The 27,414-nt window shown below is 41.1% G+C and overlaps 1 protein-coding gene across 1 annotated transcript in view; it reads left to right on the top strand.

Annotated features, from left to right (window-relative positions):
- ARHGAP42 (Rho GTPase activating protein 42) overlaps positions 1–27,414 on the top strand; it is a 332,642-nt gene that overhangs the window by 98,968 nt on the left and 206,260 nt on the right. Inside the window, exon 3 of the mRNA XM_069554888.1 lies at positions 21,084–21,145. Within this exon, the coding sequence (XP_069410989.1) occupies positions 21,084–21,145 (62 nt within the window). The remainder of the gene's footprint in view (positions 1–21,083; positions 21,146–27,414) is intronic.

Below are 27,414 nucleotides of genomic sequence, written 5' to 3'. Positions count from 1 at the left end.
ACTTGGATGCAATCTCAAAAACGACAGAATGATCTCTGTTCATCTCCAAGGCAAACCATTCAATATCACGGTAATCCAAGTCTATGCCCCAACTAGTAATGCTGAAGAAGCTGAAGTTGAACGAGTCTATGAAGACCTACAAGACCTTTTAGAACTAACACCCAAAAAAGATATCCTTTTCATTCTAGGGGACTGGAATGCAAAAGTAGGAAGTAAAGAAACACCTGGAGTAACAGGCAAGTTTGGCCTTGGAATGCGGAATGAAGCAGGGCAAAGACTAATAGAATTTTGCCAAGAAAATGCACTGGTCGTAATAAACACCCTCTTCCAACAACACAAGAGAAGACTCTACACATGGACATCACCAGATGGTCAACACCGAAATCAGATTATATTCTTTGCAGCCATAGATGGAGAAGCTCTATACAGTCAACAAAAAGAAGAGCAGGAGCTAACTGTGGCTTAGGTCATGAACTCCTTATTACCAAATTCAGACTTAAATTGAAGAAGGTGGGGAAAACCACTAGACCGTTCAGGTATGACCTCAATCAAATCCCTTATGATTATATAGTGGAAGTGAGAAATAGATTTAAGGGCCTAGATCTGGTAGATAAGAGTGCCTGGTGAACTATAGACTGAGGTTCGTGACATCGTACAGGAGACAGGGATCAAGACCATCCCCATGGAAAAGAAATGCAAAAAAGCAAAATGGCTGTCTGGGGAGGCCTTACAAATAGCTGTGAAAAGAAGATAAGCAAAAAGCAAAGGAGAAAAGGAAAGCTATAAGCATCTGAATGCAGACTTCCAAAGAATAGCAAGAAGAGATAAGAAAGCCTTCAGCGATCAATGCAAAGAAATAGAGGAAAAGAACAGAATGGGAAAGACTAGAGATCTCTTCAAGAAAATTAGAGATACCAAGGGAACATTTCATGCAAGGGCTTGAAAAAGGACAGAAATGGTCTGGACCTAACAGAAGCAGAATATATTAAGAAGAGGTGGCAAGAATACACAGAAGAACTGTACAAAACAGATCTTCATGACCCGGATAATCATGATGGTGTGATCACTCACCTAGAGCCAGACATCCTGGAATGTGAAGTCAAGTGGGCCTTAGAAAGCATCACTATGAACAAAGCTAGTGGAGGTGATGGAATTCCAGTTGAGCTATTTCAAATCCTGAAAGATGATGCTGTAAAAGTGCTGCCCTCAATATGCCAGCAAATTTGGAAAAGTCAGCAGTGGCCACAGGACTGGAAACGGTCAGTTTTCATTCCAATCCCAAAGAAAGACAATGCCAAAGAATGCTCAAACTACCGCACAATTTCACTCATCTCATATCCTAGTAAAGTAATGCTCAAAATTCTCCAAACCAGGCTTCAGCAATACGTGAACCGTGAACTTTCTGATGTTCCAGCTGGATTTACAAAAGGCAGAGGAACCAGAGATCAAATTGCCAACATCCGCTGGATCATAGAAAAAGCAAGAGAGTTCCAGAAAACCATCTCTTTCTGCTTTATTGACTATGCCAAAGCCTTTGACTGTGTGGATCACAATAAACTGTGGAAGATTCTGAAAGAGATGGGAATACCAGACCACCTGACCTACTTCTTGAGAAATCTGTATGCAGGTCAGGAAGCAACAGTTAGAACTGGACATGGAACAACAGACTGGGTCCAAATAGGAAAAGGAGTACGTCAAGGCTGTAGATTGTCATCCTGCTTATTTAACTTCTATGCAGAGTACATCCTGAGAAACGCTGGACTGGAAGAAACACAAGCTGGAATCAAGATTGCTGGGAGAAATATCAATAACCTCAGATATGCAGATGACACCACCCTTATGGCAGAAAGTGAAGAGGAGCTAAAAAGCCTCTTGATGAAAGTGAAAGAGGAGAGTGAAAAAGTTGGCTTAAAGCTCAACATTCAGAAAACGAAGATCATGGCATCTGGTCCCATCACTTCATGGGAAATAGATGTGGAAACAGTGTCAGACTTTATTTTTTTGGGCTCCAAAATCACTGCAGATGGTGATTGTAGCCATGAAGTTAAAAGACGCTTACTCCTTGGAAGGAAAGTTATGACCAACCTAGATAGCATATTCAAAAGCAGAGACATTACTTTGCTGACTAAGGTCCGTCTAATCAAGGCTATGGTTTTTCCTCTGGTCATGTATGGATGTGAGAGTTGGACTGTGAAGAAGGCTGAGCGCCGAAGAATTGATGCTTTTGAACTGTGGTGTTGGAGAAGACTCTTGAGAGTCCCTTGGACTGCAAGGAGATCCAACCAGTCCATTCTGAAGGAGATCAGCCCTGGGATTTCTTTTGAGGGAATGATGCCAAAGCTAAAACTCCAGTACTTTGGCCACCTCATGCTAAGACTTGACTCATTGGAAAAGACTGATGCTGGGAGGGATTGGGGGCAGGAGGAGAAGCGGACGACAGAGGATGATATGGCTGGATGGCATCACGGACTCGATGGACGTGAGTCTGAGTGAACTCCGGGAGTTGGTGATGGACAGGGAAGCCTGGCGTGCTGCGATTCATGGGGTTGCAAGGAGTCGCACACGATTGAGCGACTGAACTGAACTGATAAACAATGTTCAATCTCGGGGAACCATGCCCCTCTGCCTGAATGGTGAAGTGCCTGTGTTCAGGGAACTAGCTTGGCCCTGTCCGCTGCTGAAAGGCTGTGAGAAAGAAGAGCTTAACACATCCCTATTCCAAGTCTGCCTATTCCAGGAGATATTTGCACAATTAACGCCCTTTTTACTTTTCTTCCTTACCTCCTTCCCTCTCTTTTCTATAAAAGATACTGGCATCCCAACCCGAATAAGATCACGTTTTGATCCCAGTCTACCATCTTGTCGGTCTGCTGACTTTCTAAATAAAGTCATTATCCCTTGCCCCATTACTTTGTTTCCAGTTTATTGGCCTGTCTTGCAGCAAGCAGAGTGACTTTGGACTCGATAACAAAGATAGGGCATGGGAAGCTTGGGTTTACACCTTAACAATGTGAATACTTGGTTGGTTTGTTTTAATGCACTGGCACGGAATCACAGAACCACCTTTGGAGTATATTTCTTTTATTTTAGGTATGAACAGAATGGCCTTGGTAAAATGACCTTGGAATCATACGATTAGTTTATACTTTTAAGTCTGAAGGAAGGCATACTCTTGATGAAATTTTCATCATAATTTGTTGAATAATAACAAAAATATGTTTTATTGCATGTCAGTAAATATCAGGTATCAGAAAGGTAAGCCATGGCCCATGTGTATGGTAGGTGCATAATTTACTCTTTTGTCGGTTAAATTTCTGCTTTGCTTAATAGAGTTTATCCACTGTGTAAATTCTATATCCACTTTGAAAACAGCTTTTGAAGACAATATTGTGTCACAATTATCTTCTTAGTGTGGAGTAGTTTATATTTTTCTATTTGGGAGCTTCATTTCTTTAGTTCTAGGATGATTCTTGTACTTTCTTTATGTACATGTGAGAGTGGGAAGTTGCACAAACTATTTTTATTACCTTTTTTTTTTTAAAATTTTCAGAAAACACTACTTCTAACAGAAATGTTAGCTTCGTTTCTTAGAATCCCAAGCTTAGTATGTTAGAGTAGAAAAAGACTTTGGAGAATATGAGAGCTAAATCTGTCATGTTGATTTCAGTTCAGTTCAGTCACTCAGTCGTGTCCGACTCTTTGCGACCCCATGAACCACAGCACACCAGGCCTCCCTGTCCATCAGCAACTCCTGGAGTCCACCCAAACCCATGTCCGTTGAGTCGCTGATGCCATCCAACCATCTCATCTTCTGTCCTCCCCTTCTCCTCCTGCCCTCTGTCTTTCCCAGCATCAGGATCTTTTCATGTTGACTTAGGCGAAATGATTTTATAAAGTCACACAAGTATTAGAAATTTGATTGCCTGGCTCCTAGGTAATGCACTTTGACTGTTAGTTTACTTCTCCATTCGTTCAGTAAAGCACGTGTGATTTGTTAGACACTGTTTGGGCACTGGAGACCCATCAATGTGCAAAAGAGAAAAAGAAAACATCCCCACCCTAATGGGTTTGCCGTTTGCTGGAGGAGTTAGATGATAAAATATGTAACTTTATCATATATTGAGTTTGACCATAAGTGCTGTAGAGATTAAAAAAAAGAAAGGAGATTGCTGAAAAGTTTTCTTCAGTATTTTTAATATACAGGTACCTAATTTTAATATAGTGATTTTACTGTAAACTGCCTATAAAGTGAATCTCATTTTACCCTCCATTCCCTGTGTGATTGATAAAATTTGTATGACCATGTGAGCATTAACCTGTTTATAGATTTGAACCAATTGGTGCAAAAGACATAAAGGTGCCTTCCTAACCAGAGTACAAGGATTGGTTTCCAGAGAATATCACAGAGGGCTTAGCCACATAGTCTCAAGTTTAGTTTGCATGTTCTCAGGAGACATTTCAGGCTTGATTGAAGCTGCCTTTATAAGAGGTTAATTCTGGACTGTGTATATGTGATAAATTATAGCACGGAAGTCTTGGCCAGTTCAGAGTTGAGTCAGAAATTGCCTTCATCAGCATTTTTTAATAGACCAAGAGAGAACCTTTCTAAATGTGAATGAAATCATAAAAGTTACAGTTTAGTTCTGACATAAGAGGTTTGGACCAGACAAGCAACAGTCCTGAAGACTCTATCTGAAATAAGTGATTTAGAAGGCAGGGCATGGGCACTCAGAGACTAATGGAAAACTCACTGACAAAAGGCAGGGACAACAAGGAGCAATGACACAAATTTGGGTTGAGGGAGGAAGAAGGCAAGAAAGCAGTTAAATAACAGGCCTGTAAAGGAAAGAAAAGCTCACCCTGGATAGTTATCAAGCAATATGTGGCTGGGACAAGAGCTAATCCGGAGTAATCTCCCAGTCATTGGGAGAATTCAGGATGGGTGCTGAGCCACGGTTGGAGGGCTGTAGGGAGAGGAGGCCTGGGGCCTTCCCGAGTCTTAGGACTCAGACAAAGTGTGTGTGTCCTCCAGAACAGTGAGGGCTATGAGTCTACTTCTGCCGTTGAAAGTACAGATCTGCCCTCAAGGACAGTGTTACAAACCTCAGCTTAAAAAATTACACACACACATACATACGTATATACTGCTTTAATTCCTCATCCAAAGCATGCCTTCCTCCCCCAGCCCACCAAAGTCAACAATTGTCAGCTGCCTACCATCAGAGTCACCTATGGGGAGCCTTAAAATGTTGATTCTTGAGCTCCACCCCCAGATGTGAACTGGGTAGAATCCCGTGGGCTGAGAGTTCAGCAGCCTTTCATTTTATGGAGATACTTAGTGTTTTACATAGCCTGTGGAAACCACTACTCTAAACAATATATGTGTGCTTTATACCGAGGGAGGGAGGCACAGCTGGGGAATGTACTAAAACTGGGAAGAAGTCTGTTCCAGAGGTGTGCTCCATGGGTCACCAGACCCCTGATGACCAGCATTCAGCATTTTGCCATTGGAGCCACTGGGGCCATAGAAGCCATGTGTTTGTGGGGAAACCTGGTCATTTGCTGCTCCATTTTCCTTAAAAACCTAAGAAAAGTTTTGGTTTATGCAGGCAAAATATCTATCTAACTGCCTATCTATTTTAGAATGAGAGACAGTGTTCATGGGCTAGTGTAGATGCTGTGCAGATTTCTTGGGTATGAAAAACACAATCAGCTTTACAAATTAAAATCACATGTAAGATGTGACTTAGTTTGTGTTCATATAGATGTTGGATTCTTTAAAATTCCCTACTAAAAATATTTCTGAATGCGAAGAACCTTCTCTGGTACATACAAACATGAATAGGATCTTCCTATATCCTTATTAAGCTTAGAAAATAGAAGGGGGTCTAAAAATAGCTTTGTGATAAAATCAGTGTAATACTCAAGAGAATGTGCTGAGTGCTTTAGGTATAATAGTAACAGAAATGCTGTGAGATCCCCAGTGCTGGACAAAGGGACATCAGAAGATGCTCGGAAAGAAGGTGATATTTGAACTGAGTCCTAATGTCTAGGTAAGGGACAGTTTAGGATATGTGTATTAAAGGAAAGACATGGAAGTGGGATACTGTAGGAATGTTAGTAGTTTCAAAGTCCTAAGTTAGAAATTAGAAGTAGTGACATCTCAGGGTAATATAATTGGAAAGGTACTTGGTATGGCTGTGTCATGGAAGCCTCAAATCATTTGAAGCCTCAGCACTTTGGACCTGATTCACTCAATCAGCTTTTGAGTTGGAAAATGACATAATCAAAGGTGCACTTTAGGAAGTTTATTCTGACCATTAGTGCATATGGTGAGTTGGAGCTGTAGGAGCTAGGAAACCAGTAACTAGGCTGTTGCAGTAGCACTGCAGAGAGGAAGTGGTTCCCTTACGTGGGTTTGGGGAAGCATAGACGAGAGAGAGCAGCAGCCTTTGGTGACGGAATGTGTGGCAGGAAGGACTGAGGATAACCCATCACTGGAATTACAGGGGAGTTGTGTCCATTTATATATTTATATGTGGCCAGTGTTCCTGAAGAAAGTAGGGAAAATCGCTAGACCATTCAGATATGACCTAAATCAAATCCCTTATGATTATACAGTGGAAGTGAGAAATAGATTTAAGGGCCTAGATCTGATAGATAGAGTGCCTGATGAACTATGGAATGAGGTTCGTGACATCGTACAGGAGACAGGGATCAAGACCATCGCCATGGAAAAGAAATGCAAAAAAGCAAAATGGCTGTCTGGGGAGGCCCTACAAATAGCTGTGAAAAGAAGAGAGGCAAAAAGCAAAGGAGAAAAGGAAAGCTATAAGCATGTGAATGCAGACTTCTAAAGAATAGCAAGAAGAGATAAGAAAGACTTCTTCAGCAATCAATGCAAAGAAATAGAGGAAAAGAACAGAATGGGAAAGACTAGAGATCTCTTCAAGAAAATTAGAGATACCAAGGGAACATTTCAAGCAAGGGCTTGAAAAAGGACAGAAATGGTCTGGACCTAACAGAAGCAGAATATATTAAGAAGAGGTGGCAAGAATACACAGAAGAACTGTACAAAAAAGATCTTCACGACCCAGATAATGATGATGATGTGATCACTAATCTAGAGCCAGACATCTTGGCTCTTGGAATGTGAAGTCAAGTGGGCCTTAGAAAGCATCACTATGAACAAAGCTAGTGGAGGTGATGGAATTCCAGTTGAGCTGTTTCAAATCCTGAAACATGATGCTGTGAAAGTGCTGCCCTCAATATGCCAGCAAATTTGGAAAACTCAGCAGTGGCCACAGGACTGGAAACGGTCAGTTTTCATTCCAATCCCAAAGAAAGGCAATGCCAAAGAATGCTCAAACTACCGCACAATTTCACTCATCTCACATGCTAGTAAAGTAATGCTCAAAATTCTCCAAGCCAGGCTTCAGCAATACGTGAACCGTGAACTCCCTGATGTGTAAGCTGGTTTTAGAAAAGGCAGAGGAACCAGAGATCAAATTGCCAACATCCGCTGGATCATGGAAAAAGCAAGAGTGTTCCAGAAAAACATCTATTTCTGCTTTATTGACTATGCCAAAGCCTTTTACTGTGTGGATCACAATAAACTGTGGAAAGTTCTGAAAGAGATGGGAATACCAGACCACCTAACCTGCCTCTTGAGAAATCTGTATGCAGGTCAGGAAGCAACAGTTAGAAGTGGACATTGAACAACAGACTGCTTCCAAATAGGAAGAGGAGTACGTCAAGGCTGTAGATTGTCATCCTGCTTATTTAACTTCTATGCAGAGTACATCATGAGAAAAGCTGGACTGGAAGAGACACAAGCTGGAATCAAGATTGCCGGGGGGAAATATCAATAACCTCAGATATGCAGATGACACCACCCTTATGATAGAAAGTGAAGAGGAGCTAAAAAGCCTCTTGATGAAAGTGAAAGAGGAGAGTGAAAAAGTTGGCTTAAAGCTCAACATTCAGAAAACGAAGATCATGGCATCCGGTCCCATCACTTCATGGGAGATAGATGGGGACACAGTAGAAACAGTGTTAGACTTTATTTTTTTGGGCTCCAAAATCACTGCAGATGGTGACTGCAGCCATGAAGTTAAAAGATGCTTACTCCTTGGAAGAAAAGTTATGACCAACCTAGATAGTATATTCAAAAGCAGAGACATTATTTTGCCGACTAAGGTCCGTCTAGTCAAGGCTATGGTTTTTCCTCTGGTCATGCATGGATGTGGGATTTGGACTGTGAAGAAGGCTGAGTGCTGAAGAATTAATGTGTTTGAACTATGGTGTTGGAGAAGACTCTTGAGAGTCCCTTGGAGTGCAAGGAGATCCAACCAGTCCATTCTGAAGGAGATCAACCCTGGGATTTCTTTGGAAGGAATGATGCTAAAGTTGAAGCTCCAGGACTTTGGCCCCCTTGTACGAAGAGTTAACTCACTGAAAAAGACTCTGATGCTGAGAGGGATTGGGGGCAGGAGGAGAAGGGGACAACCCAGGATGAGATGGCTGGATGGCATCACGGACTCGACGGACGTGAGTCTGAGTGAACTCCGGGAGTTGGTGATGGACAGGGAGGCCTGGCGTGCTGCGATTCATGGGGTCGCAGAGTTGGACACGACTGAGCAACTGAACTGAACTGAGTGTTCCTGGGGGTGGAGCAGAATTATGAGTTAAGTTTTGGTACAAGTTTTGAGATTCAGACAAAATTCCTAATGGAAATTCCGAGGATGTATAATTGGATTTGTTAAATTTAGAACAGTGAGGTGGTGTTGTAGGACTTTGCCTCGAGTAGAGGGACATTGTGTAAGTTTCAGGTGAGCTAATCTGAATTTAAAGTTCAGCTCTGCAAGTCATTTGCTCCGTGACCTTGCATACTATTTAACCTGGATCTGTCAGCTTAATATTCAAAAAACAGGAGAATGGCTGTAAAAGATCTGGGAGTTTTAGTTGTGAGTGCCTCCTAGGGTGTTTTGAGGATGAAATAGCCGTGCACCATGCTGGTGTGGGTACCCAGTCTCCTGTTTCCCCAGCCCTGTCTTCCAGCTCTTTCTCCTTCGTGAGAATGGGCTTCAACTGGAGTTGGTTTGGGACTAGGAGAAGGAAAAATAGCTTGTGAGGAGAGAAGGGTGATGGTGGGGAAATCAGAGATAGGGAGACAGAAAAGTATAGCTGGAGATGGAAATGCTTGAGACCGGAGGCTTGATGGAGAGCTGTAAACTTTCGAGAGGAAGAGGGCCCCTGCTCTGAGACAGGCAAGTTGAGGAGAATGAATGGAGACAGTGTTGATCAGAGAAGCAGGAGGCCAGGCCATCTGGTGTGAGCGAGGGAAGTTTGGGCTGGGTTCTTGAGAAAGGAGAACATTCTTCTTAGATAGCCACTGTGGGAAATAAGATTAGGAGTAAACTAGAGTTGAAGAAAAAGACTGCCAGGAAGCAGAGGGGTTAGATTGCTTGACCTCTTCGTGTTCTTGTGGGTGTGTAAATGACAGAAGCGAGAAGGTCATTGGGGGTTAAGAGGTTGTGGAAGAGGGAGGTTGCATACTGGACGAGGATGCAGATGTCTGAAGCTTCAGTAGGTGGTGGCAGGAGGTTTGGGTGCAGAGGAGGAGGATGGGGTGCCTGAGGCTTTGTGGAATGTGAACGAGTGTTAGGAGGTCAGTTCCTGACGGCAGTAAGGATTTTAGTGGAGGGGGGACTTGGTGTAAGTGCTTGTTTGTCAGCAGCAAGTTACTGACTGTTCCCTTTAAGCCAGGATACTTGGCGCCTGATTATCCTCTAAGCCCAAATAGCTCTGGCTCTGTTTGCCTTTAGAGATGATAAGCCTGTTATTTCCTGTAATATAGCTGGGTAGTAGGCTGGCACTACCTTTTATCCACTTACCTCCTTTGGCAATAATGATTTGCTGAAGGAGAACAGACTTTGGAATCAAACAGTCAGAACTGAATACTTGCTTCTCCACTTACTAACTGTGATATCATCGGGCAAACTACGCCAGCTGATTGCCCCTTTCCTCGTGTGCAAAATGAAGATAATGCTTGCTTCCGTACCTCATATCATTGAGTTCAGCTCTGCCTGTCATTAGCTCCATTCAATGACCCAGTTTATGTAGCATCTCTACCTCTCAGAAGAGGTGCTCCAAAATGGGAGTGGTCTACATCTTAGGAAAATGCTTTCTGAATCGGGAGTTGTTTTGGCTTTGGGAAACAGGTCAAACACCACAAAACAAGAGCTAAAACAAAGTAACATCAGAATTGCACAGTTTTTCGTTTTTTAACTAACATGTGTGCCTGGAAAGAAAACTAAATGAATATATGTGACGTACAGACCATGTTATGCACAACAATGTTTACTGTATCAACAGAAAATCTCTAGTTTAAAAAAAAATCTTAACTAGGAATCAGATGAAATTAATTTGAAGAAAGAAATGAGTAGTGTGATGAAGTTGTGAGAGAAAGCAGCTGGAATCAAATTTTGGAATTGTGTAAAAGTGAAAGGCTGCCTTTCTGTATTTGTATGTATTTATTTGCCAAAACTTGGGCTTATGTGAATTATTATTTACTTTATATCTAATTATTATTTGCTTTATATCTAAATGTTAGTTACTTTATATCTTGTTATATGAAATAAACGAAATAACAACCCTGTCTATATACCTACATCATCTATCTATCTGTATAGAGAGAAAATATTAGAATTCTCAAGCTCCTGGTAATTTGACAGTTTTAAAGCAGATCTTACTAAAAAGTCCTGTTCCTGTTCAGAGAGACTGTATGAAGGAAAATCACTAGACCTGTAGTCTAGAATTATTCCTGTGCATCCACTGTGGCTTTCATCTTGGCATCATAATTCTCCTGTATTTGAGTCGTCATCTTAACAATCTGTAATAGTAGTAGCAGCAGTAGGTTTCGTTTGTGGGTGAAGCCCCTGGTTTACAGGAAATACAGTTCTTTTCAGTCTAGTTGTTAAACCAGTGAGGAAAAGCGAAGCCAGACTGCATATCTGGTTAGACCAGAAAAGAGTGAAAGGTTAACAGTTTGGCCACAAGTTTTGAATCTCAGCCCAAAGGTGCAGTGGCAGTTAATGCTGTGACCCATATTGATCAATCAAAGTCTACCAGAGGTTAGTGCCTGGGGACCCGAGGAATGTGTGAAGCCAAGTGTGGATGGAGGCGCTAGGATCAGGAGTCGGGAATTTAAAAGGAGACTGTATTACGGGTTATAACCCCTGCAAAAATCTGAGTACTCTTAGAGGATCAACAGGAACAAGAGAAAGCAGGAAGCAATCACTTGATATTAAGCCAGTGGATTCCAAAGTGAGGATTCTGCCCTTGAGCCTGTTTGGTATCTGCATTGGCATCCGAGTACTGCCCAGATGGCTGATAGCTCAGTTGATGGAAGAATGGAGCAAGTGAAGAGGCAGGGACAAGGCAGCTCCTAACTCTGTGCAGAGTCCCTTGTCAACTAGATAAAAGTTTAATTTTATAACTGTTTTCATTTGCAGGCTCTGTATTTCTTCCTATTCTTTAATACTTAATTAGAAAATTATGCAGTGATAGTAATTTCTTATTACTAAAATAATATCTACTATGAAGCAGAAGATATTAAGAGGTGGCAAGAATACACAGAAGAACTGTACAAAAAAGCACTTCATGACCCAGATAATCATGATGGTGTGATCACTCACCTAGAGCCAGACATCCTGGAATGTGAAGTCAAGTGGGCCTTAGAAAGCATCACTATGAACAAAGCTAGTGGAGGTGATGGAATTCCAGTTGAGCTATTTCAAATCCTGAAAGATGATGCTGTGAAAGTGCTGCACTCAATATACCAGCAAATTTGGAAAAGTCAGCAGTGGCCACAGGACTGGAAAAGGTCAGTTTTCATTCCAATCCCAAAGAAAGGCAACGCCAAAGAATGCTCAAACTACCACACAATTGCACTCATCTCACACACTAGTAAAGTAATGCTCAAAATTCTCCAAGCCAGGCTTCCAGATGTTCAAGCTGATTTTAGAAAAGGCAGGGGAACCAGAGATCAAATTGCCAACATCTGCTGGATCATGGAAAAAGCAAGAGAGTTCCAGAAAAACATCTATTTCTGCTTTATGCTATGCCAAAGCCTTTGACTCTGTGGATCACAATAAACTGGAAAATTCTGAGAGAGATGGTAATACCAGACCACCTGACCTGCCTCTTGAGAAATCTGTATGCAGGTCAGAAAGCAACAGTTAGAACTGGACATGGAACAATAGACTGGTTCCAAATAGGAAAAGGAGTACGTCAAGGCTGTATATTGTCACCCTGCTTATTTAACTTCTATGCAGAGTACATCATGAGAAACACTGGGCTGGAAGAAGCAGAAGCTGGAATCAAGATTGCCGGGAGAAATATCAATAACCTCAGATATGCAGATGACACCACCCTTATGGTAGAAAGTGAAGAGGAACTAAAAAGGCTCTTGATGAAAGTGAAAGAGGAGAGTGAAAAAGTTGACTTAAAGCTCAACACTCAGAAAATGAAGATCATGGCATCTGGTCCCATTACTTCATGGGAAATAGATGGGGACACAGTAGAAACAGTGTCAGACTTTATTTTTTGGGCTCCAAAATCACTGAAGATGGTGATTGTAGCCATGAAATTAAAAGACGCTTACTCCTTGGAAGAAAAGTTATGACCAACCTAGATAGCATATTCAAAAACAGACATTACTTTGCCAACAAATATCTGTCTAGTCAAGGCTGTGGTTTTTCCAGTGGTCATGTATGGATGCAAGAGTTGGACTGTGAAGAAAGGTGAGCCTTGAAGAATTGATGCTTTTGAACTGTGGTGTTGGAGAAAACTCTTGAGAGTCCCTTGGACTGCAAGGAGATCCAACCAGTCCATTCTAAAGGAGATCAGCCCTGGGTCTTCTTTGGAAGGACTGATGCTAAAGCTGAAACTCCAGTACTTTGGCCACCTCATGCTAAGACTTGACTCATTGGAAAAGACGGATGCTGGGAGGGATTGAGGGCAGGAGGAGAAGGGGACAACAGAGGATGAGATGGCTGGATGGCATCACTGACTTGATGGATGTGAGTTTGAGTGAACTCCGGGAGATGGTGATGGACAAGGAGGCCTGGCGTGCTGCGATTCATGGGGTTGCAAAGAGTCAGACACAACTGAGCGACTGATCTGAACTGATGCTCTTCTAACTTGATACATCTCATATTTACTGAAGCCTAATTCACTTGAATTCAATGCTACAGAAGGATGCATTGGTAGGGTATATTGATAAAAGAATTTATATGCATGTTTAAATTAATTTAAAGGGGCTTGTTTTCAAGGTTAATCTTGCTTTTTGATGTATTTGGCAATTAAAGAAAACAGTAACCTGGGGACATTGTGGATAACCCAGTTCAATTACCTCACAGAGAACTAAATGTGCTTGTGAGACCTTGGATTCCACAGGCCTGTGAAGCGCTTGAAAAAAGATCAGTTGCTCTGAGTAGTGGTGTTTATTATTGTGACCTGCCTGAATTCCACAGTGGGCCTGTGACTTTTTTTCTGTTGGTTTGGGAAGCAATTTATTGACTTTGCAACTAGGCATCCATGGAGCTTGAAGCCACAAATGGAGTGGAAAAATCTTATTTGATGTGCGGCTTTCAGAAAAGAATAGGTAGAGTTTGTGGTTGCAAATAATGCCAGTATTGCAGACAGAGTGGACAGCCCATCAGTAGGGATATTAATTGTTACCAAAAACTTACAATATCTGGTTGGGAGAATTGTCATTTTTTATATCACCCTGTCCGTTTTGCAGACACAGTATTTATTATTCAGACATACCACAGACTGACCATGCTGCCTGCTCTGGTTATGGGTTAAATTGTTCCTGAACCAAGAAAACTTTCTATTGGATACTTCAGCCAGTATGCTACCTTTGATCTTTTTAGTGTTTAAACAATGAAAACTCCCTCAGTGGGAGTTCCAGCTGTGAACTGCTGATGTGATACCCTGTTAGATCATTGCATGCTTGTGTAGTGCTGGGGTCCCTCGGCTATCTAGGTTGATTCTGCTCTAATTTTTCTCCATGTGGCCCAGAAGGATATGATGGATTCACCAGCTTTGGCTCACAACCTCAGTTCAGTACTGATGTTTTACTGCCTTGCTACTATTTTTCATGAAAAGTCAGTCCCAGAGAAAAAGCTTGACAGAACCCACTCACACCTGAATATAAAAGTCAAGGGCATCATCTGGATTACAAAATGTGGTTGCATTGGTTCAGTCTGACTTTATAGACTTTTACAGGTTTTCATGTTTTCCTTTTGGTTTATCCAAGTCTAAGTCCTACTGCTAACCCAGTTCCCTCTATTCATTAGCATATCTGAACTTCATAAGTGATTTGCTCATTCTAATAAAGTGAGAAAAATGTGTTGTGGACATAATTCTGTATGTCACTGAATTTGTGATCTGTTGTTTGTTGTTGTTTTTTTTTGTAGTTGTTGTTGTTTTTGAGTATATGTTTATGTTGCTTAGGTTTGAGGAAAGGCTCCTAGGAGAAATACTTAGCACATCATTGTCTGACTGTAATATAAATGTTGATTAGATGCAGGAGAGATATTCTTCATTTCTTCCGGTTGTGAAATCTGTAAGGCCCAACCTGTTAAGTTGTTGAAATATTTAATAGAATATAATGCTTAGTTTTTAAGGTAGTAGAGTTTATATCAACAATGAACAAGGACTAATTTTCTTTATTCTCACTCATTCTTACTCTCAGACTCTGAACAGATTTTCCACAGTTGAAAAGAGTAGGATGAATTTAAGCGTCTTGAAAAGAATGTGAGGAAATAGGTATTTTAGATACTTCATAAATGTTTCAGAATTTACGGTATTAGTATATATAGAAGCCATTATCACACTTCTTCACCATCTAGGTATAATTCAGCTGTTATCTTTGTGAATGTTTATGCTCCTGGGACTGCCATAAATGCGTCTGAGTAATAGATTTCTTTTGTTCCAAAAGTGTTTTTTCAATATCACATTGTAGAGATAAAAAGGAAACCTATAGCAGTGTTGTTGACCTCAGTAATTTTTTGAAAGTTAAATTTTATATATAAAGCTGTATTTTGATTGCTTTCCAGTAATCTCATAGTCCAGATGGTCAGGAAGGGGAAAGATTATTACTGGTGAATACAGCCAGGAAAACTTCATGCAGGTGGCAAGAATGTGAATAGCTAACATAATTTTTCAGTCTCTGGCCTATTCTTTTCATAATATTTTATGAAGCCTAGAATAAGTTGGTATGTTTCTCCTTACAGAGAAAATAGCTGGTGGGAATGTTTCCTTAAATCCATCTATCGAAAGCCCACTGTGTATTAAGTATTGTTTTTGGAATATTACTCTCACTAAATCAAACTCCTGTCATACCACCTCGGTATGGTCAGAACCTATAATTGCAGGTGTGTGTGCTCAGTTGGTCAGTTGCGTCTGACTCTTTGCTACCCCATGGACCGTAGCCTGCCAGGCTCCTCTCACCATGGAATTTCCCAGGCGAGAATACCGGAGTGGGTTGCATTTCCTTCAGAGGATCTTCCCAACCCAGTGACTGAATCCAAGTCTCTTGAGTCTTCTGCGTTGGCAAGCAGATTCTTTACCACTGCATCACAGGACTTGCTGTTATACTGAGTGTTAGTTTGAACCTCCTAAATCAGATAATGCAGTGTTTTTTATTTATGCGGATATTAAATTAAGAAAATATGGAGCATCACAAGTAATTTATTATAAGAGAAAGTATTTGGGTATCAGAAAGTTGCGTGTAATAAAAAATATTTTCAGATTTTGCTTAAGCAAAATTTTAGAAAACAGTGGCTCAAGCAGTTACAAAATCAGTAGCCATTTTGTATAAGACCCTGTGATGAGTGTTGGAAGAGTCATTTTGTATATGTGTTGTGCCCAGGGCCTGGTGGAGAAGGTGTGTTTTCATGATTGCTTAAGGCATTTGTGGGTCCCATGCGTTGGAGATTCTAATAACTGGCTTCCGATCTCTAGATTGTTGCTGGGGTACACTGGGCAGCTTGGATCTGCCTGATTTGTGTCAGAGGTACCTGTTCGACTTTAAGAATGGGGCAGGCAAGTGAGTGGCTATCCATTAGCCCCTTCTCCTAAAACCCAATTTACATGATAATACTTTGAATTGTTTTATTCTTGCCTTATAGGATTGTTAATTCCTGTTTTTATTCTGTGGTATATTGTGCTTAGTAAACTGCTAATGTGATACTTCAGCATTATAAATCTAAAGATTTAGGGAAAACATTTAAAAATTAGTTGGCCACTGCCCCTAATTCATGAAATAAATTACTAATGTTTAGTATTCCTGGGCTGTTCACTGTCTTACAGAGCAAAAGGTGAACCTGAAAGCTTCATTTGGACCAAGAAACAGTTTGATTTTATAGAACTAGGACTATAATCTTTAAAGAGAAAAATCTTAGTTTAATTTTTATGAAGTCATTTCCCTGGAAAAATCAACTGAAAAAAAAGAAGGAGCAGAAGTTATTGTCAAATTGAGGCAGACACAGGAAACTGCTGGAAGGCGAGTAGTTTTTGTTGTGAGGAGCCAAACATGTGTGTGCTTTCGCAAGTTAAGATTTCTCTTCCGACTTTCTCATTATAAGCCACTGTTATTGCACTGAGTCTATAAATAGTATTTATAAGGGAAGCAGACCAGAAAGCCACTCAAATAAAGTATAAAACGGCATCATTAAGTTTGGATGTAGAAATGTAACAGGAAACCGAGAACTTGAGTTTCAGTGTGTGTGTGTGTGTGTGTGTGTGTGTGTGTGTGTCTGTGTCTGTGTGTGTGTCTGTGTGTGTCTGTGTGTGTGAGTCACTCAGTGATGTCTGACTCCTTGTGACCCCATGAACTGGAGCTCGCCAGGCTCCTCTCTCCATGGAATTCTCCAGGCAAGACTTGAACCCAGATCTTCTGCACTGAGGGCAGATTCTTGTAACCAAAATCTGATTTAAGACAACTCCACAATTTTTGAGTAGTAGTTACCTTGGGGAAGCCTTTGGACTTCTGAGTTCATCATCCTGAAATACACCCCAGGACTAGTAGGGCATGCTATATGGAATGGTGAACGTTTTCTGGGTTGACCAATTGGGAGTTTCTGGTGTATCACTGGTGGCTCAGATCATGAAGAGTCTGCCTGCAATGCAGGAGCCTTGGATTCAGTCCCCGGGTTGGGAAGGTCTCCTGGAAGCCAGCATGGCGATCCACTCCAGTATCCTTGCCTGGGGAATCCTATGGATAGAGGAGCCTGGTGGCCACGGTCGATGGGGTTCATAGAGTTGGACACGACTAAGCGACTAATACACACACGGTGTACCCCTGCCAGTCTAACATTAAGTTATTGTCTCATGTGTTTCAAAAATACCTGCTGATAGGCTTCGGTGTGCTAGATATTTGTTTAACCCTTTGAGAAAATTAATAATACATGGTCTGTGCCCTCTTGTGGTGTTGGCTAGTAGGAAAGTAAGGCATTTTTATATGCAATTTTGTTTGAGAAATTACAGATTTATTTTTAGCTTAACAAAAATGAGCAATCTCCATTTCTACCAGTCCCTGCCACTAATTCCACAGAAGGACTATTGCAGGAGAATGGGGTGCTGGAAGATGGTCATGCCCCAGGTCTTGGACAGGTCCCTGGGACGGGCTGCCCAGTGAGGGTCCTTGGCTTCCATCAGGAAAAATTTCAAGAGCAAGCCTTGATTAAGTGAAAGCACATTTACTTTGAGAGATGCACACTCCACAGGCGGAATGTGGTCTGTTTCAGAAGGCAAGATTGACCCAAAATGTGGAGTGGTTAGTTTTATAAGGCTGGGTAATTTCGTAGGCTAACAAGGGGCAGGATTACTCTAACTGTTTGGGGAAGGGCGTGGAGCTTTCCAGGAATTGGGCCACTGCTCGCCTTTTGGCTTCAGAACTGTCATGGCACCTGTGGTTGTGTCACTTAGCATGCTAATTCACTACAGTGCATGTATAATGAGGCACAGGGTCTCCTGAAAGCTAAATCTTCCGCCTTCTTGGAGTTAGTTGGTTTTAACCAGTTTTTGTGGTATCCTGTTCTTAATGACTCTGTCAGTGTTTATATTTCAGTGAGTTAGTACACATTACTCACAACTCTGTTATTTGAACTATTTTGATAGTGTTAGCTGTATCACTTTGCTTTCCCGAGAGTCAATACAGTTGCTCCTTGATATTTGGAGGGGATTGGTTCCGGTACCCCCAGATTCCAGACTCCCTGACTGCTCAAGTCCTTTATGTAAAATCTTATAGTATTTGCATATAACCTGTGCATACCATCCCATACTATATTAAATCATCTGTATGTTCCTTATACTGCCTAATACAGTGTAAATGCTGTGTAAATATTTGCTGCTGCTGCTGCTAAGTCGCTTCAGTCGTGTCCGACTCTGTGTGACCCCATAGACGGCAGCCCACCAGGCTCCACCGTCCCTGGGATTCTCCAGGCAAGAATACTGGAGTGGGTTGCCATTTCCTTCTCCAATGCGTGAAAGTGAAAAGTGAAAGTGAAGTCACTCAGTCATGTCCCACTCTTAGTGACCCCATGGACTGCAGCCTATCAGGCTCCTCCATCCATGGGATTTCCCAGGCAAGAGTACTGGAGTGGGGTGCCATTGCATGTAGCAAATTCAAGCTTTGGAGCTTTCCAGAATGTTTCCCCCTGAACATTTTTGACCTCTGACTATAATTGCCTTTGAGTTTTCTTTCTTTCTTTCTTTTTTTTAAAGGAATGTAAATTTCTTCTCATTGTATTTAGATGTGTCAGGATATTGATCAGTTCTTTGTTTTCTTTCTCTGGAGATCTTTCCTGGAGCTTCTAACCTGTTGCTCCGGTGTAGACAAAAGCCTCTGGAAGTTTGGCACTATTGTTCTGGAATAGCTTTGTATTGTCCTGAGAATTCATCTGCCTTTTTTTTGCTAGAATTCATATCCTTTGCTCTTGTTTTGTTCCCATGTTTCAATAGTGTGTTAACCCAATAGCTTTTGATAAAAAGAAGCATATGAGGGTAAGGATCTTTGTTTTTGTATTTTTTTGATACTTATTAAAAAGTTTGGGAGACATTGAGTTAAAAGTATGGGGTTAAAAGTCCTTTTCAGACTTAACCACTCTTTATATCTTCTCTTGTCCTCTCACCTCAGGAGTGCCTGCTGTCTCCAGTGTCTCTTGGCTTCTTTCTCTGTAGGCATAATAACATTACCTTTCACCATCCAAACTTTCATGGGGCTTGTTTTTCCAGATTCTTCGACAGATCTTCAGTTGGCAGTAGATAGTTGCCAGATGGTGTTTGGATACTTTTTGTTTTTTACTGAAGTTACAAAAATATAATATGTTATTGTACACACCAGTTAAAATCATCTATTTGTATTAATAAAATGTTTTTCTCTTCAGCTTATTGTTGTCAAAACTGGGTTGTATTGTATTATAATATTTAAAGCTATTTTTACAGAAATTAAAATCACATTTTCTAAACACTTAAAAAAGTTACACTTAATTCTAAGGCCATTCATGTGTTTATCAGATTAATCTGTCTTGGTAACTGAATAAAATACAGTGTGAAGTTATCATAGGGGTAGCATTTCAAACCAGTTTAGTTAATGTAAACCTAGTAGTTCTGAGAAGAGAGAAAGAAAAAAATCCAAGTTTGTAATTTTAAATTCTTGAATAGAAAGCATTCTTATAAGCATTCGATAAGTTTTGTTGATGAGACTCTTGATTTATTATAGTACTCACCTGCCTTTATTGTAGACTTTATGCCAGAATTACTAAACTTCTGGTCTCACGGTATTTTCACTATTAGTGTGGATGAAGAAAGAGGTGGGAGCCTAAAGAATAAAGACATAGATGGGAAGGATCTAGCTTAAATCAAAACAAAATTTGTATTCACTATTTCTTTTGTTAGTTTTGTACTCCAAACATTCTGACTTTACTTAATAATTCATGGTAATGTGGATGAATTCATCTTCCACAGCACTGTGCATTTTTAAAGTATATGCTGTTATCACTTTTTAAATTTCTTTGTCCTTCCATAGTTTCTGAATACTTTGCAAACGACAGCAATACAGTTTCAGATAGTTTTCTAAAGTAATGTTTCTCAACTTTAATGTATAAAGGGATGACCTGGGGATCCTTTTAAAATGCAGATTCTGGGATGAGGTCTGAGCGTCTGTATCTCTAACAAGCTCCCAAAGTACTGATGCTGGTCATCCTCTGACCACTCCAAATACTGAAGGTCTAAAGTACCTTGGATATGAGAGTAATACAGCGAGACAGAATACAGAATCCATTTCTAAGTATTTATATGTGTTGAGCTTCTAGAAAGAAGTCATTGGAAGACTTTGCATTACTAGCTGCTACTAAGTACAATGAGCTTCCCTAAAAGCTCAGTTGGTAAAGGATACGCCTGCAATACGGGAGACCTGGGTTTGATCCTTGGGTTGGGAAGATCTCCTGGAGAAGGGAAAGGCTACCCATTCCAGTATTCTGGCCTGGAGAATTCCGTGGACTGTATAGTCCATGGAGTCACAAAGAGTCAGACACGACCGAGTGGCTTTTACTCACTTTCACGACGTATAATACATCCAAATAGAACTGGATTTATTGCTTCTTATAGATGATGCATTATTTTTACAAATAATTTATTAAAATTTATTTATTTGTAAAAAATAATTTGTAAAAATTTTATTTAGAAGTGATTCCAATATTATACTTTTGTTTGTTAATGTGTACATTTGATTTATTAAATTTATAAACTATATTCCCCTAGTGCTTATGAAGAAAAAATATTATACTTGATATGTGCTAAGCTTCAGTTTGTAGCCATTTCTTATCTATAACTTTTAGTCATTGAAATCCATTGTATATACTGTCTTGTGCTTATAGAAACATAAAACCACAGAATATATACAAATTTATGAGTATCTTTATTGTAATGTTTATTCTTGTGCAGTTAGATACTGGCAATGTAAAGAGGTTCATGCCTTTTTTTTTTTTAATTTATCTTTTAAATAGCTCAGTCACTAAAAGAATTCGCAAGACTACTTATCGCAGTAGAAGAAGAAAGGAGAAGACTGGTAAGTCTCTTCCCCATTTCTTAAGAATAAAGCTTTGTTTGGACATATTGAAAAGAAGAACAGGCTTTCTGAATTACACTCAGCCATAACTCATTTTATAATATGATACACGTACTGAATATTACAGAAAAGAGTTGTAGGTATGATGATCAAATATTGCTAATAAGATGTACCATTTCTTTTTGTTGTATTTGGCCAGCAGATATAAATTTCATTCATTTTACTTTCCATTTAATTGTTCTGGAAATTAAAAGTATTGAACAAACTGCCAATAAGAAACCCATTCTAACTGAGCAGTCTGCTAAATAACCTTAGTGTTGTAGTGAAGACACATTACAAGCATTAAAGATAGTTCTCAGAAGGAGCAACTAACTTTGCCAGGGTGTTATCAGGGTGTTTCAGACTTTCTGAAAAGGTGACATTTGAATTGGGTCTTGAAGGCTCGGAAGATTGTGCTTGACTGGGAAGAGTGGGAAAACTTTCTACTTTGACAGATTAATTAATAAACAGTATCAGAGCATAGTTATTAGGAATACATTTATCACTAATATAAATGTATTAAGAATACAGATCACAAAGATGGTTTCTACGCATTGTGTTCAAAGTTCTGGTAGGCCCCTGTCAATGAACCAGGCTGCCCATTTGTGTATGGGAAAATCAGTAATATGTAGTCCACAGGATCATTGTAAAGCTTTGTCAAAGTACCTGGCACATGATGAATGAGTGTTGATGGAGATAAAGATGTTGGTTGTCAGCTACAGTGAGAATTACAGACTTATTTAAAACATCATCTTCGATATTGGTGGCCTCACCACCTTGTTGAGATTCACATACATAATATGGTCAGACTGTGAATTCAATGTGCTGGGAAACCAGCACAGTTTGGTGTCATTTTGCCCACTGATGAGGAAGTGCAGTTTGAGAAGAGTGTCCTTAAGGTGGCCCTGACTTCTAGAGAGCATTGTCTGAGTTGAGGGAGATCATGCAACTAGGGCATGGTAGTTATGTAAGTGACCCTGAGCAGGGGCCACAGGGTGAGAGAGTACTGCGTACATTTGTAGAATAAGGCAGAAGGTTCTTAGAAGGTAGTAGTAGAAGATTGGTTGGTAGTTTGTGGCATATGTAGGGTTTAAGAGCTGGGCTAAGAAGTTTTATTGTTTGTTACCAGTCCAGTCACTCAGTCGTGTCCTACTTGTTGCGACCCCATGGACTGCAGCACGCCAGGCCTCCCTGTCCATCACCAACTCCCAGAGCCTGCTCAAACTCATGTCCACTGAGTCAGTGATGCCATCCAACCATCTCATCCTCTGTTGTCCCCTTCTCCTCCCGCCTTCAATCTTTCCCAGAGTCAGGGTCTTTCAAATGAGTCAGTTCTTGCCATCATGTGTCCAAAGTATTGGAGCTTTAGCTTCAGCATCAGTCCTTCCAATGAATATTCAGGACAGATTTCCTTTAGGATTGACTGGTTTGATCTCCTTGCAGTCCAAGGGACTTTCGAGAGTCTACTCCAACACCACAATTCAAAAGCATCAGTTCTTTGGTGCTCAGGTTTTTTTATGGCCCAACTCTCACATCCATACATGACTACTGGAAAAACCATAGCTTTGACTAGACAGACCTTTGTTGGCAAAGTAATGTCTCTACTTTCTAATATGCTGTCTAGATTGGTCATAACTTTTCTTCCAAGGAACAAGTGTCTTTTAATTTCATGTCTGCAGTCACCATCCACAGTGATTTTGGAGCCCAGGAAAAGAAAATCTGTCACTGTTTGCACTTTTTCTCCATTTGCCATGAGATGATGGGACCAGATGCCATGATCTTAGTTTTCTGAATGTTAAGTTTTAAGCCAGCTTTTTCACTCTCCTCTTTCACTTTCATCAAGAGGCTCTTTCATTCTTCTGCCATAAGGGTGGTGTCATCTGCATATTTGCGGTTATTGATATTTCTCCCGGCAATCTTGATTCTAGCATATGCTTCATCCAGCCAAACGTCAACAGTCTTGTTGGATTCTAGCTTTTGCTTCATTCATCAGGATGGTAGGAGGGGCGAAATCACATTTAGAATCAAACCCCATACCCACCAGAGACACTTGGAGTGCTCAAACAAAACCTTGTGCACACCAGCACCCAGAGACCCCACAGAGACTGAGCCAGCCCTGCCTTTGAGTGTTTGAGTTGTTTGTTATAGTCTGTGGGAAAATTGCTAGACTTTTTTGGTAGAACGAGAGGATCAATGTGGGATTTATAAGAAATTAATCTGGTGGCTACGTGGGGGAGATACTATCGAGGAAGAAATGTTGTGGAGGAGGGGTGACCATATTTTATCAGGAAACATCCTCCTACCTTAGGTCTAGTCCCATCAGAGAGACAGCATGCAGTATAATCTAGGTAGAGATCAGTCATTGTGGGAGACTGACCCTCTCTGGCTCAGTCTGTGGAGGTGACTTGACACTTTCAAGTGCTTTAAGTATAATCTTCACTCTGATTTTCTGAGCTTCACAATAGAAGTTCAGGTACCATGGAGATATGTGGGTAGTATGTGCACTTATGGCTCAGATCACGAGCTGATGATGGAAGTTGTAAAGAATGGTTAAGGAGACGTGAAAAAAAAGTTGGAAATTACATGGAGCCAGGAAAATATAGTTGACCCTTGGACAGCATGGGATGGAACTGCCTGGGTCCAGGTATGCACAGATTTTCTTCAGTATTAGATACTGCAGTTCTGTATGATTCACTGTTGGCTGAATCCATGGAGGAAGAGGGCCAACCATCAGTTACACATGGATATTCCACTGTGCCCCTAACTCCTGTGTTAGTTGGGGTTCTGTGTTGAGCAAGTCAAATCTTGTGCAGATAGTTGAGGAGAGTCATGAGTTTGATCTTGAGTGGCCTCCGCCTGCGGCAGCTTGAAGCACGGTTTTGGTTACCACTGGAGATTGAGGTTGGGTCACAGAAGTGAGAGCTGAATCCTAGCCACTAGACCACTAGGCACTAGTGACAAGGCCCTGGCCTGTCAGCTGTGTAGAGAGGAATTTCCACACAGAGATAGAAAGTAGTGAACAAAGTGTTTATTAGAAAAAGAGTATGTATGGTTAGATACACCGTTGGGCTCAGAGACAGAGCCATGGCCTCGTGGTAGCTGGGGACACTTTGTTTTTGATCAGTCATCTTGCTCTGCATGGTCCTGAGTCTGCATTTAGTGCACCTCAGATCTTCCCACGTGCGCACACGTCTCTCAGCCAGGATGGAGTCTTGCGAAGCAGCGTAAGGCTAGGTCGACATCACTTACTATAAGGTGACGCCCCCTCTCTGACCTCCAAGGAGCCTTTCTGTGTGTACGTGCTCAGGAAAGTCTTCTTGACTTCGAGAATGAAGAATATGTGGTCTTTTATCTCTTATCTGGGCAGGGCTCAGCTCCTCTCGAGCTCCTGCTTATTTGGAGTGTCTGTCCACAGGGGACAGACTCCAGCTTCTTAGCTTGGAGGCCCATCTGTCTCCTGCCTCAAGTCAACTAGTATGGGCTATAATTTTAGAAAATGTATAAAGAATATGTGAAAGTGTATTGTAGCTTGCAAGAGGAAAATGAGCCAAGAGAATGTTCTTATTGCACTGAGGGGAGGCCTGCAAACATCAGGGGGAAAGCTCTGCTGTGCTGGGACAAAAAGGAGGATTGACTAAAACACAGAACTTTGGACAGTAAGTTGGTTGGTTGGACAGATGGATAATACTGTTAGGAAGAAATGGTCATCTGCTGAGAGAGGAGTCAGTAGAAATAGTTTAGAACAGCCAGGAGCAGTTTCTACAAGAGGAAAGGGACTCCTGCCTAGGGATAAAGAGATGCTGAAGCTAGACATCATGCATATGTCCAGGAAAGATTAACAACCATGTTTTCAAAGATGTTTCTAACAGTATCCAGAGCCCTGGGTTGTGAGTTGTAAGAATAGTTGGGAAGTCAGGGGTTCAGGGGGTGGTTGGCCCAGAAGACATGGTGTTGGATTACAGGGCTGTGGGTTCGTATATATATAATGATATGAGGACAGTGATGATTGAGGCAGGAGGATACTGACAACCTTAGGAAGCAGAGAGGGCAAGCATGGTGGCTTAATTGTGTTGAAGGCTACACTAGGATCACAGGAGAGACAAGGAAGCTATGATCAAGAGAGGGAGTTGAAACAGTGAACTTGGCCATGGCACTAGTGTGCATAGTGACAAACTTAAGGTGGAGCTGAGTAAGGAGAAAGTCCTTAGAAATTAAGGCTGAGCTTTGGCATTTGGATATTTTATGAGCAGGATGTTGAGATTTAATATGATGACAGAATAAAGGGAGAAAACCAAGAAACAGTGGCTGAGGAATATGGTACCGTATTTCATAAGCCTTGGAGATGGAGATTGGCCTACTAGCTCATAGTGTTTCAAGGATCTATATTTCTGCCCTCAGCAGTGTCTCTCATGTTGGGGCAAGAAGGGAATTCTTTATTCATGAGTGAAGTCCTATTGTGGGTTTTGATTGCCTTACTTGTTGTTTCAGAGAAGGTCTGGGATAAAAAAAGGCAAAATAATGAAGAAAAGTTTGAAAACACTCGTTTTAGAACTTGTATGGGTATAGTTTATTCTATCTCATACTTCTCACTCAAAAATCCATCTTCCATGATTTGACATTCCCCAAGATATCATTTGACACTTGCCATCAAGTGGCTCTGAGAGGACAGCCTTTCAACAGCACAAGTGTAAGAAATAACTTAATAGCCTTTTGTAATGACTTTAGTAAAATTCTTATACTTGCAGTCAGGATATGGTATTGATTAGTGACATAGGCTTTTTTTTTTTTTTTTTGAAGTGCATCTTTATTGGAAATGCCCTTCAATGCTTTTGATTAGAGATGCTGTAGATCAGATGTCTTGGTGGAAATATTTTGAGATGATCCCCAGTGCAGAGAGGGAATTCTCAGCCATATAAATTTCCTGGTAAGATTGCTTCCATTTCCATACTTGCATAGGAACTGCTCTATTTTACTTCAGATCACAGCTGGCTGGGCCATGAAAATGATACCATTTTTCCCAGGCTGTTCAAAATTAATATGAACAAATATTAACATATCCAGAGACCCCTCTGGGGAAGACTGAAATGCTCAGTTGAAGCCCTCCTCCGGAAGAGATCTTGGTAGCCTCCTCTTTGTTATTTCTACTGAAGCACTGAATTTGACCCTTTCTCCTGCTGGCCTTTGGTCTCGAATCCCCTCTCCCAGAATCTCTGAAACTATCCTTCGCCCCCGCTCCTGCCATTCCTCCCTTCTCAGTACTTTTCCTGTTTTCCTCTTCTCCATCCCGCTGGGTCTGCTTCTACTGTGTGTCTCTCTACAAGCTTCGTTTGAATTTTATATCTTTGCATCCGTCATTTCTTCTGCCTTGAGCAGCCTGATCCGTATCCTCTCATGAGAGCTTCCATTTTTTCCTCCAGACTTCACCTCCTGTACCTTGTGGGGGCCCGCACTTTCCATACAGTTTAAATTAGTCTCCTTTGGTTCTTATGTATTACAATAGAAATAGCTGCATTCATGCAGCTTGCATTCTGCTGGGAACAAACAGACATGTCAATAAATTAAATCTGAGGGAGGTAAATGCTAGAAATAAAACTAATGTAGCTGGTAGAATATGTTGCCATTTATTGAGATGAAGGAGATGAGGAAGAAATGGTTAAATATTGGATCTATTTAGATGCCTACTGGATATCCAAGTAGCCTTGTCAAAGGAGCGTATAGATATATGTGTCTGGAGTTCACGGGAGCAGGTGGAACTAGAGATATAAATTTAGACATTGTCAACATGTTGAGAGTGTTTAAAGCTGTGGGAATGTATGAGCTCACCCAGTCTGTGAGCGTGCAGACAGAAGAGACGAGGTGGGAGGGTCAAGCCCTGAGGTGTAGAATCCAGACTTTGTTCAGATGGGGTAGAATCAGCAAAGGAGGTGTGGATCCGTAGCAGAATCAGGAGAAAGCTGTTTGGACAGCTTCTTCAAAGTCCCGTTTATTCTCCTGGTCTTAGTGGAGATGTCGAGTGATAATAAATAGCAGCTCCCACACTGTGGACCAGTGGCTTCCGCCTTCTTTCAGGATAGAGGCTCCGCATCATCTGGTTCACCCTATGTTGCTCCTCCACCCCTGCCTCTGGGGCCCTCATTTTTTGGGGATTCTCAGTCCCTCACCTTGACAAAGAAAATTTTTGGTGTGTACATGTGTTGTTTGGTTGTTTTGAGTGTGGATGTATGTGCGTA

This window comes from Ovis canadensis, chromosome 15 (assembly GCF_042477335.2).
Source record: "Ovis canadensis isolate MfBH-ARS-UI-01 breed Bighorn chromosome 15, ARS-UI_OviCan_v2, whole genome shotgun sequence".
Classification (NCBI taxonomy): Eukaryota; Metazoa; Chordata; class Mammalia; order Artiodactyla; family Bovidae; genus Ovis; species Ovis canadensis.
The sequence above is the reverse complement of the archived record's forward strand: the minus strand, read 5'-3'. Positions and strand labels throughout refer to the sequence as shown.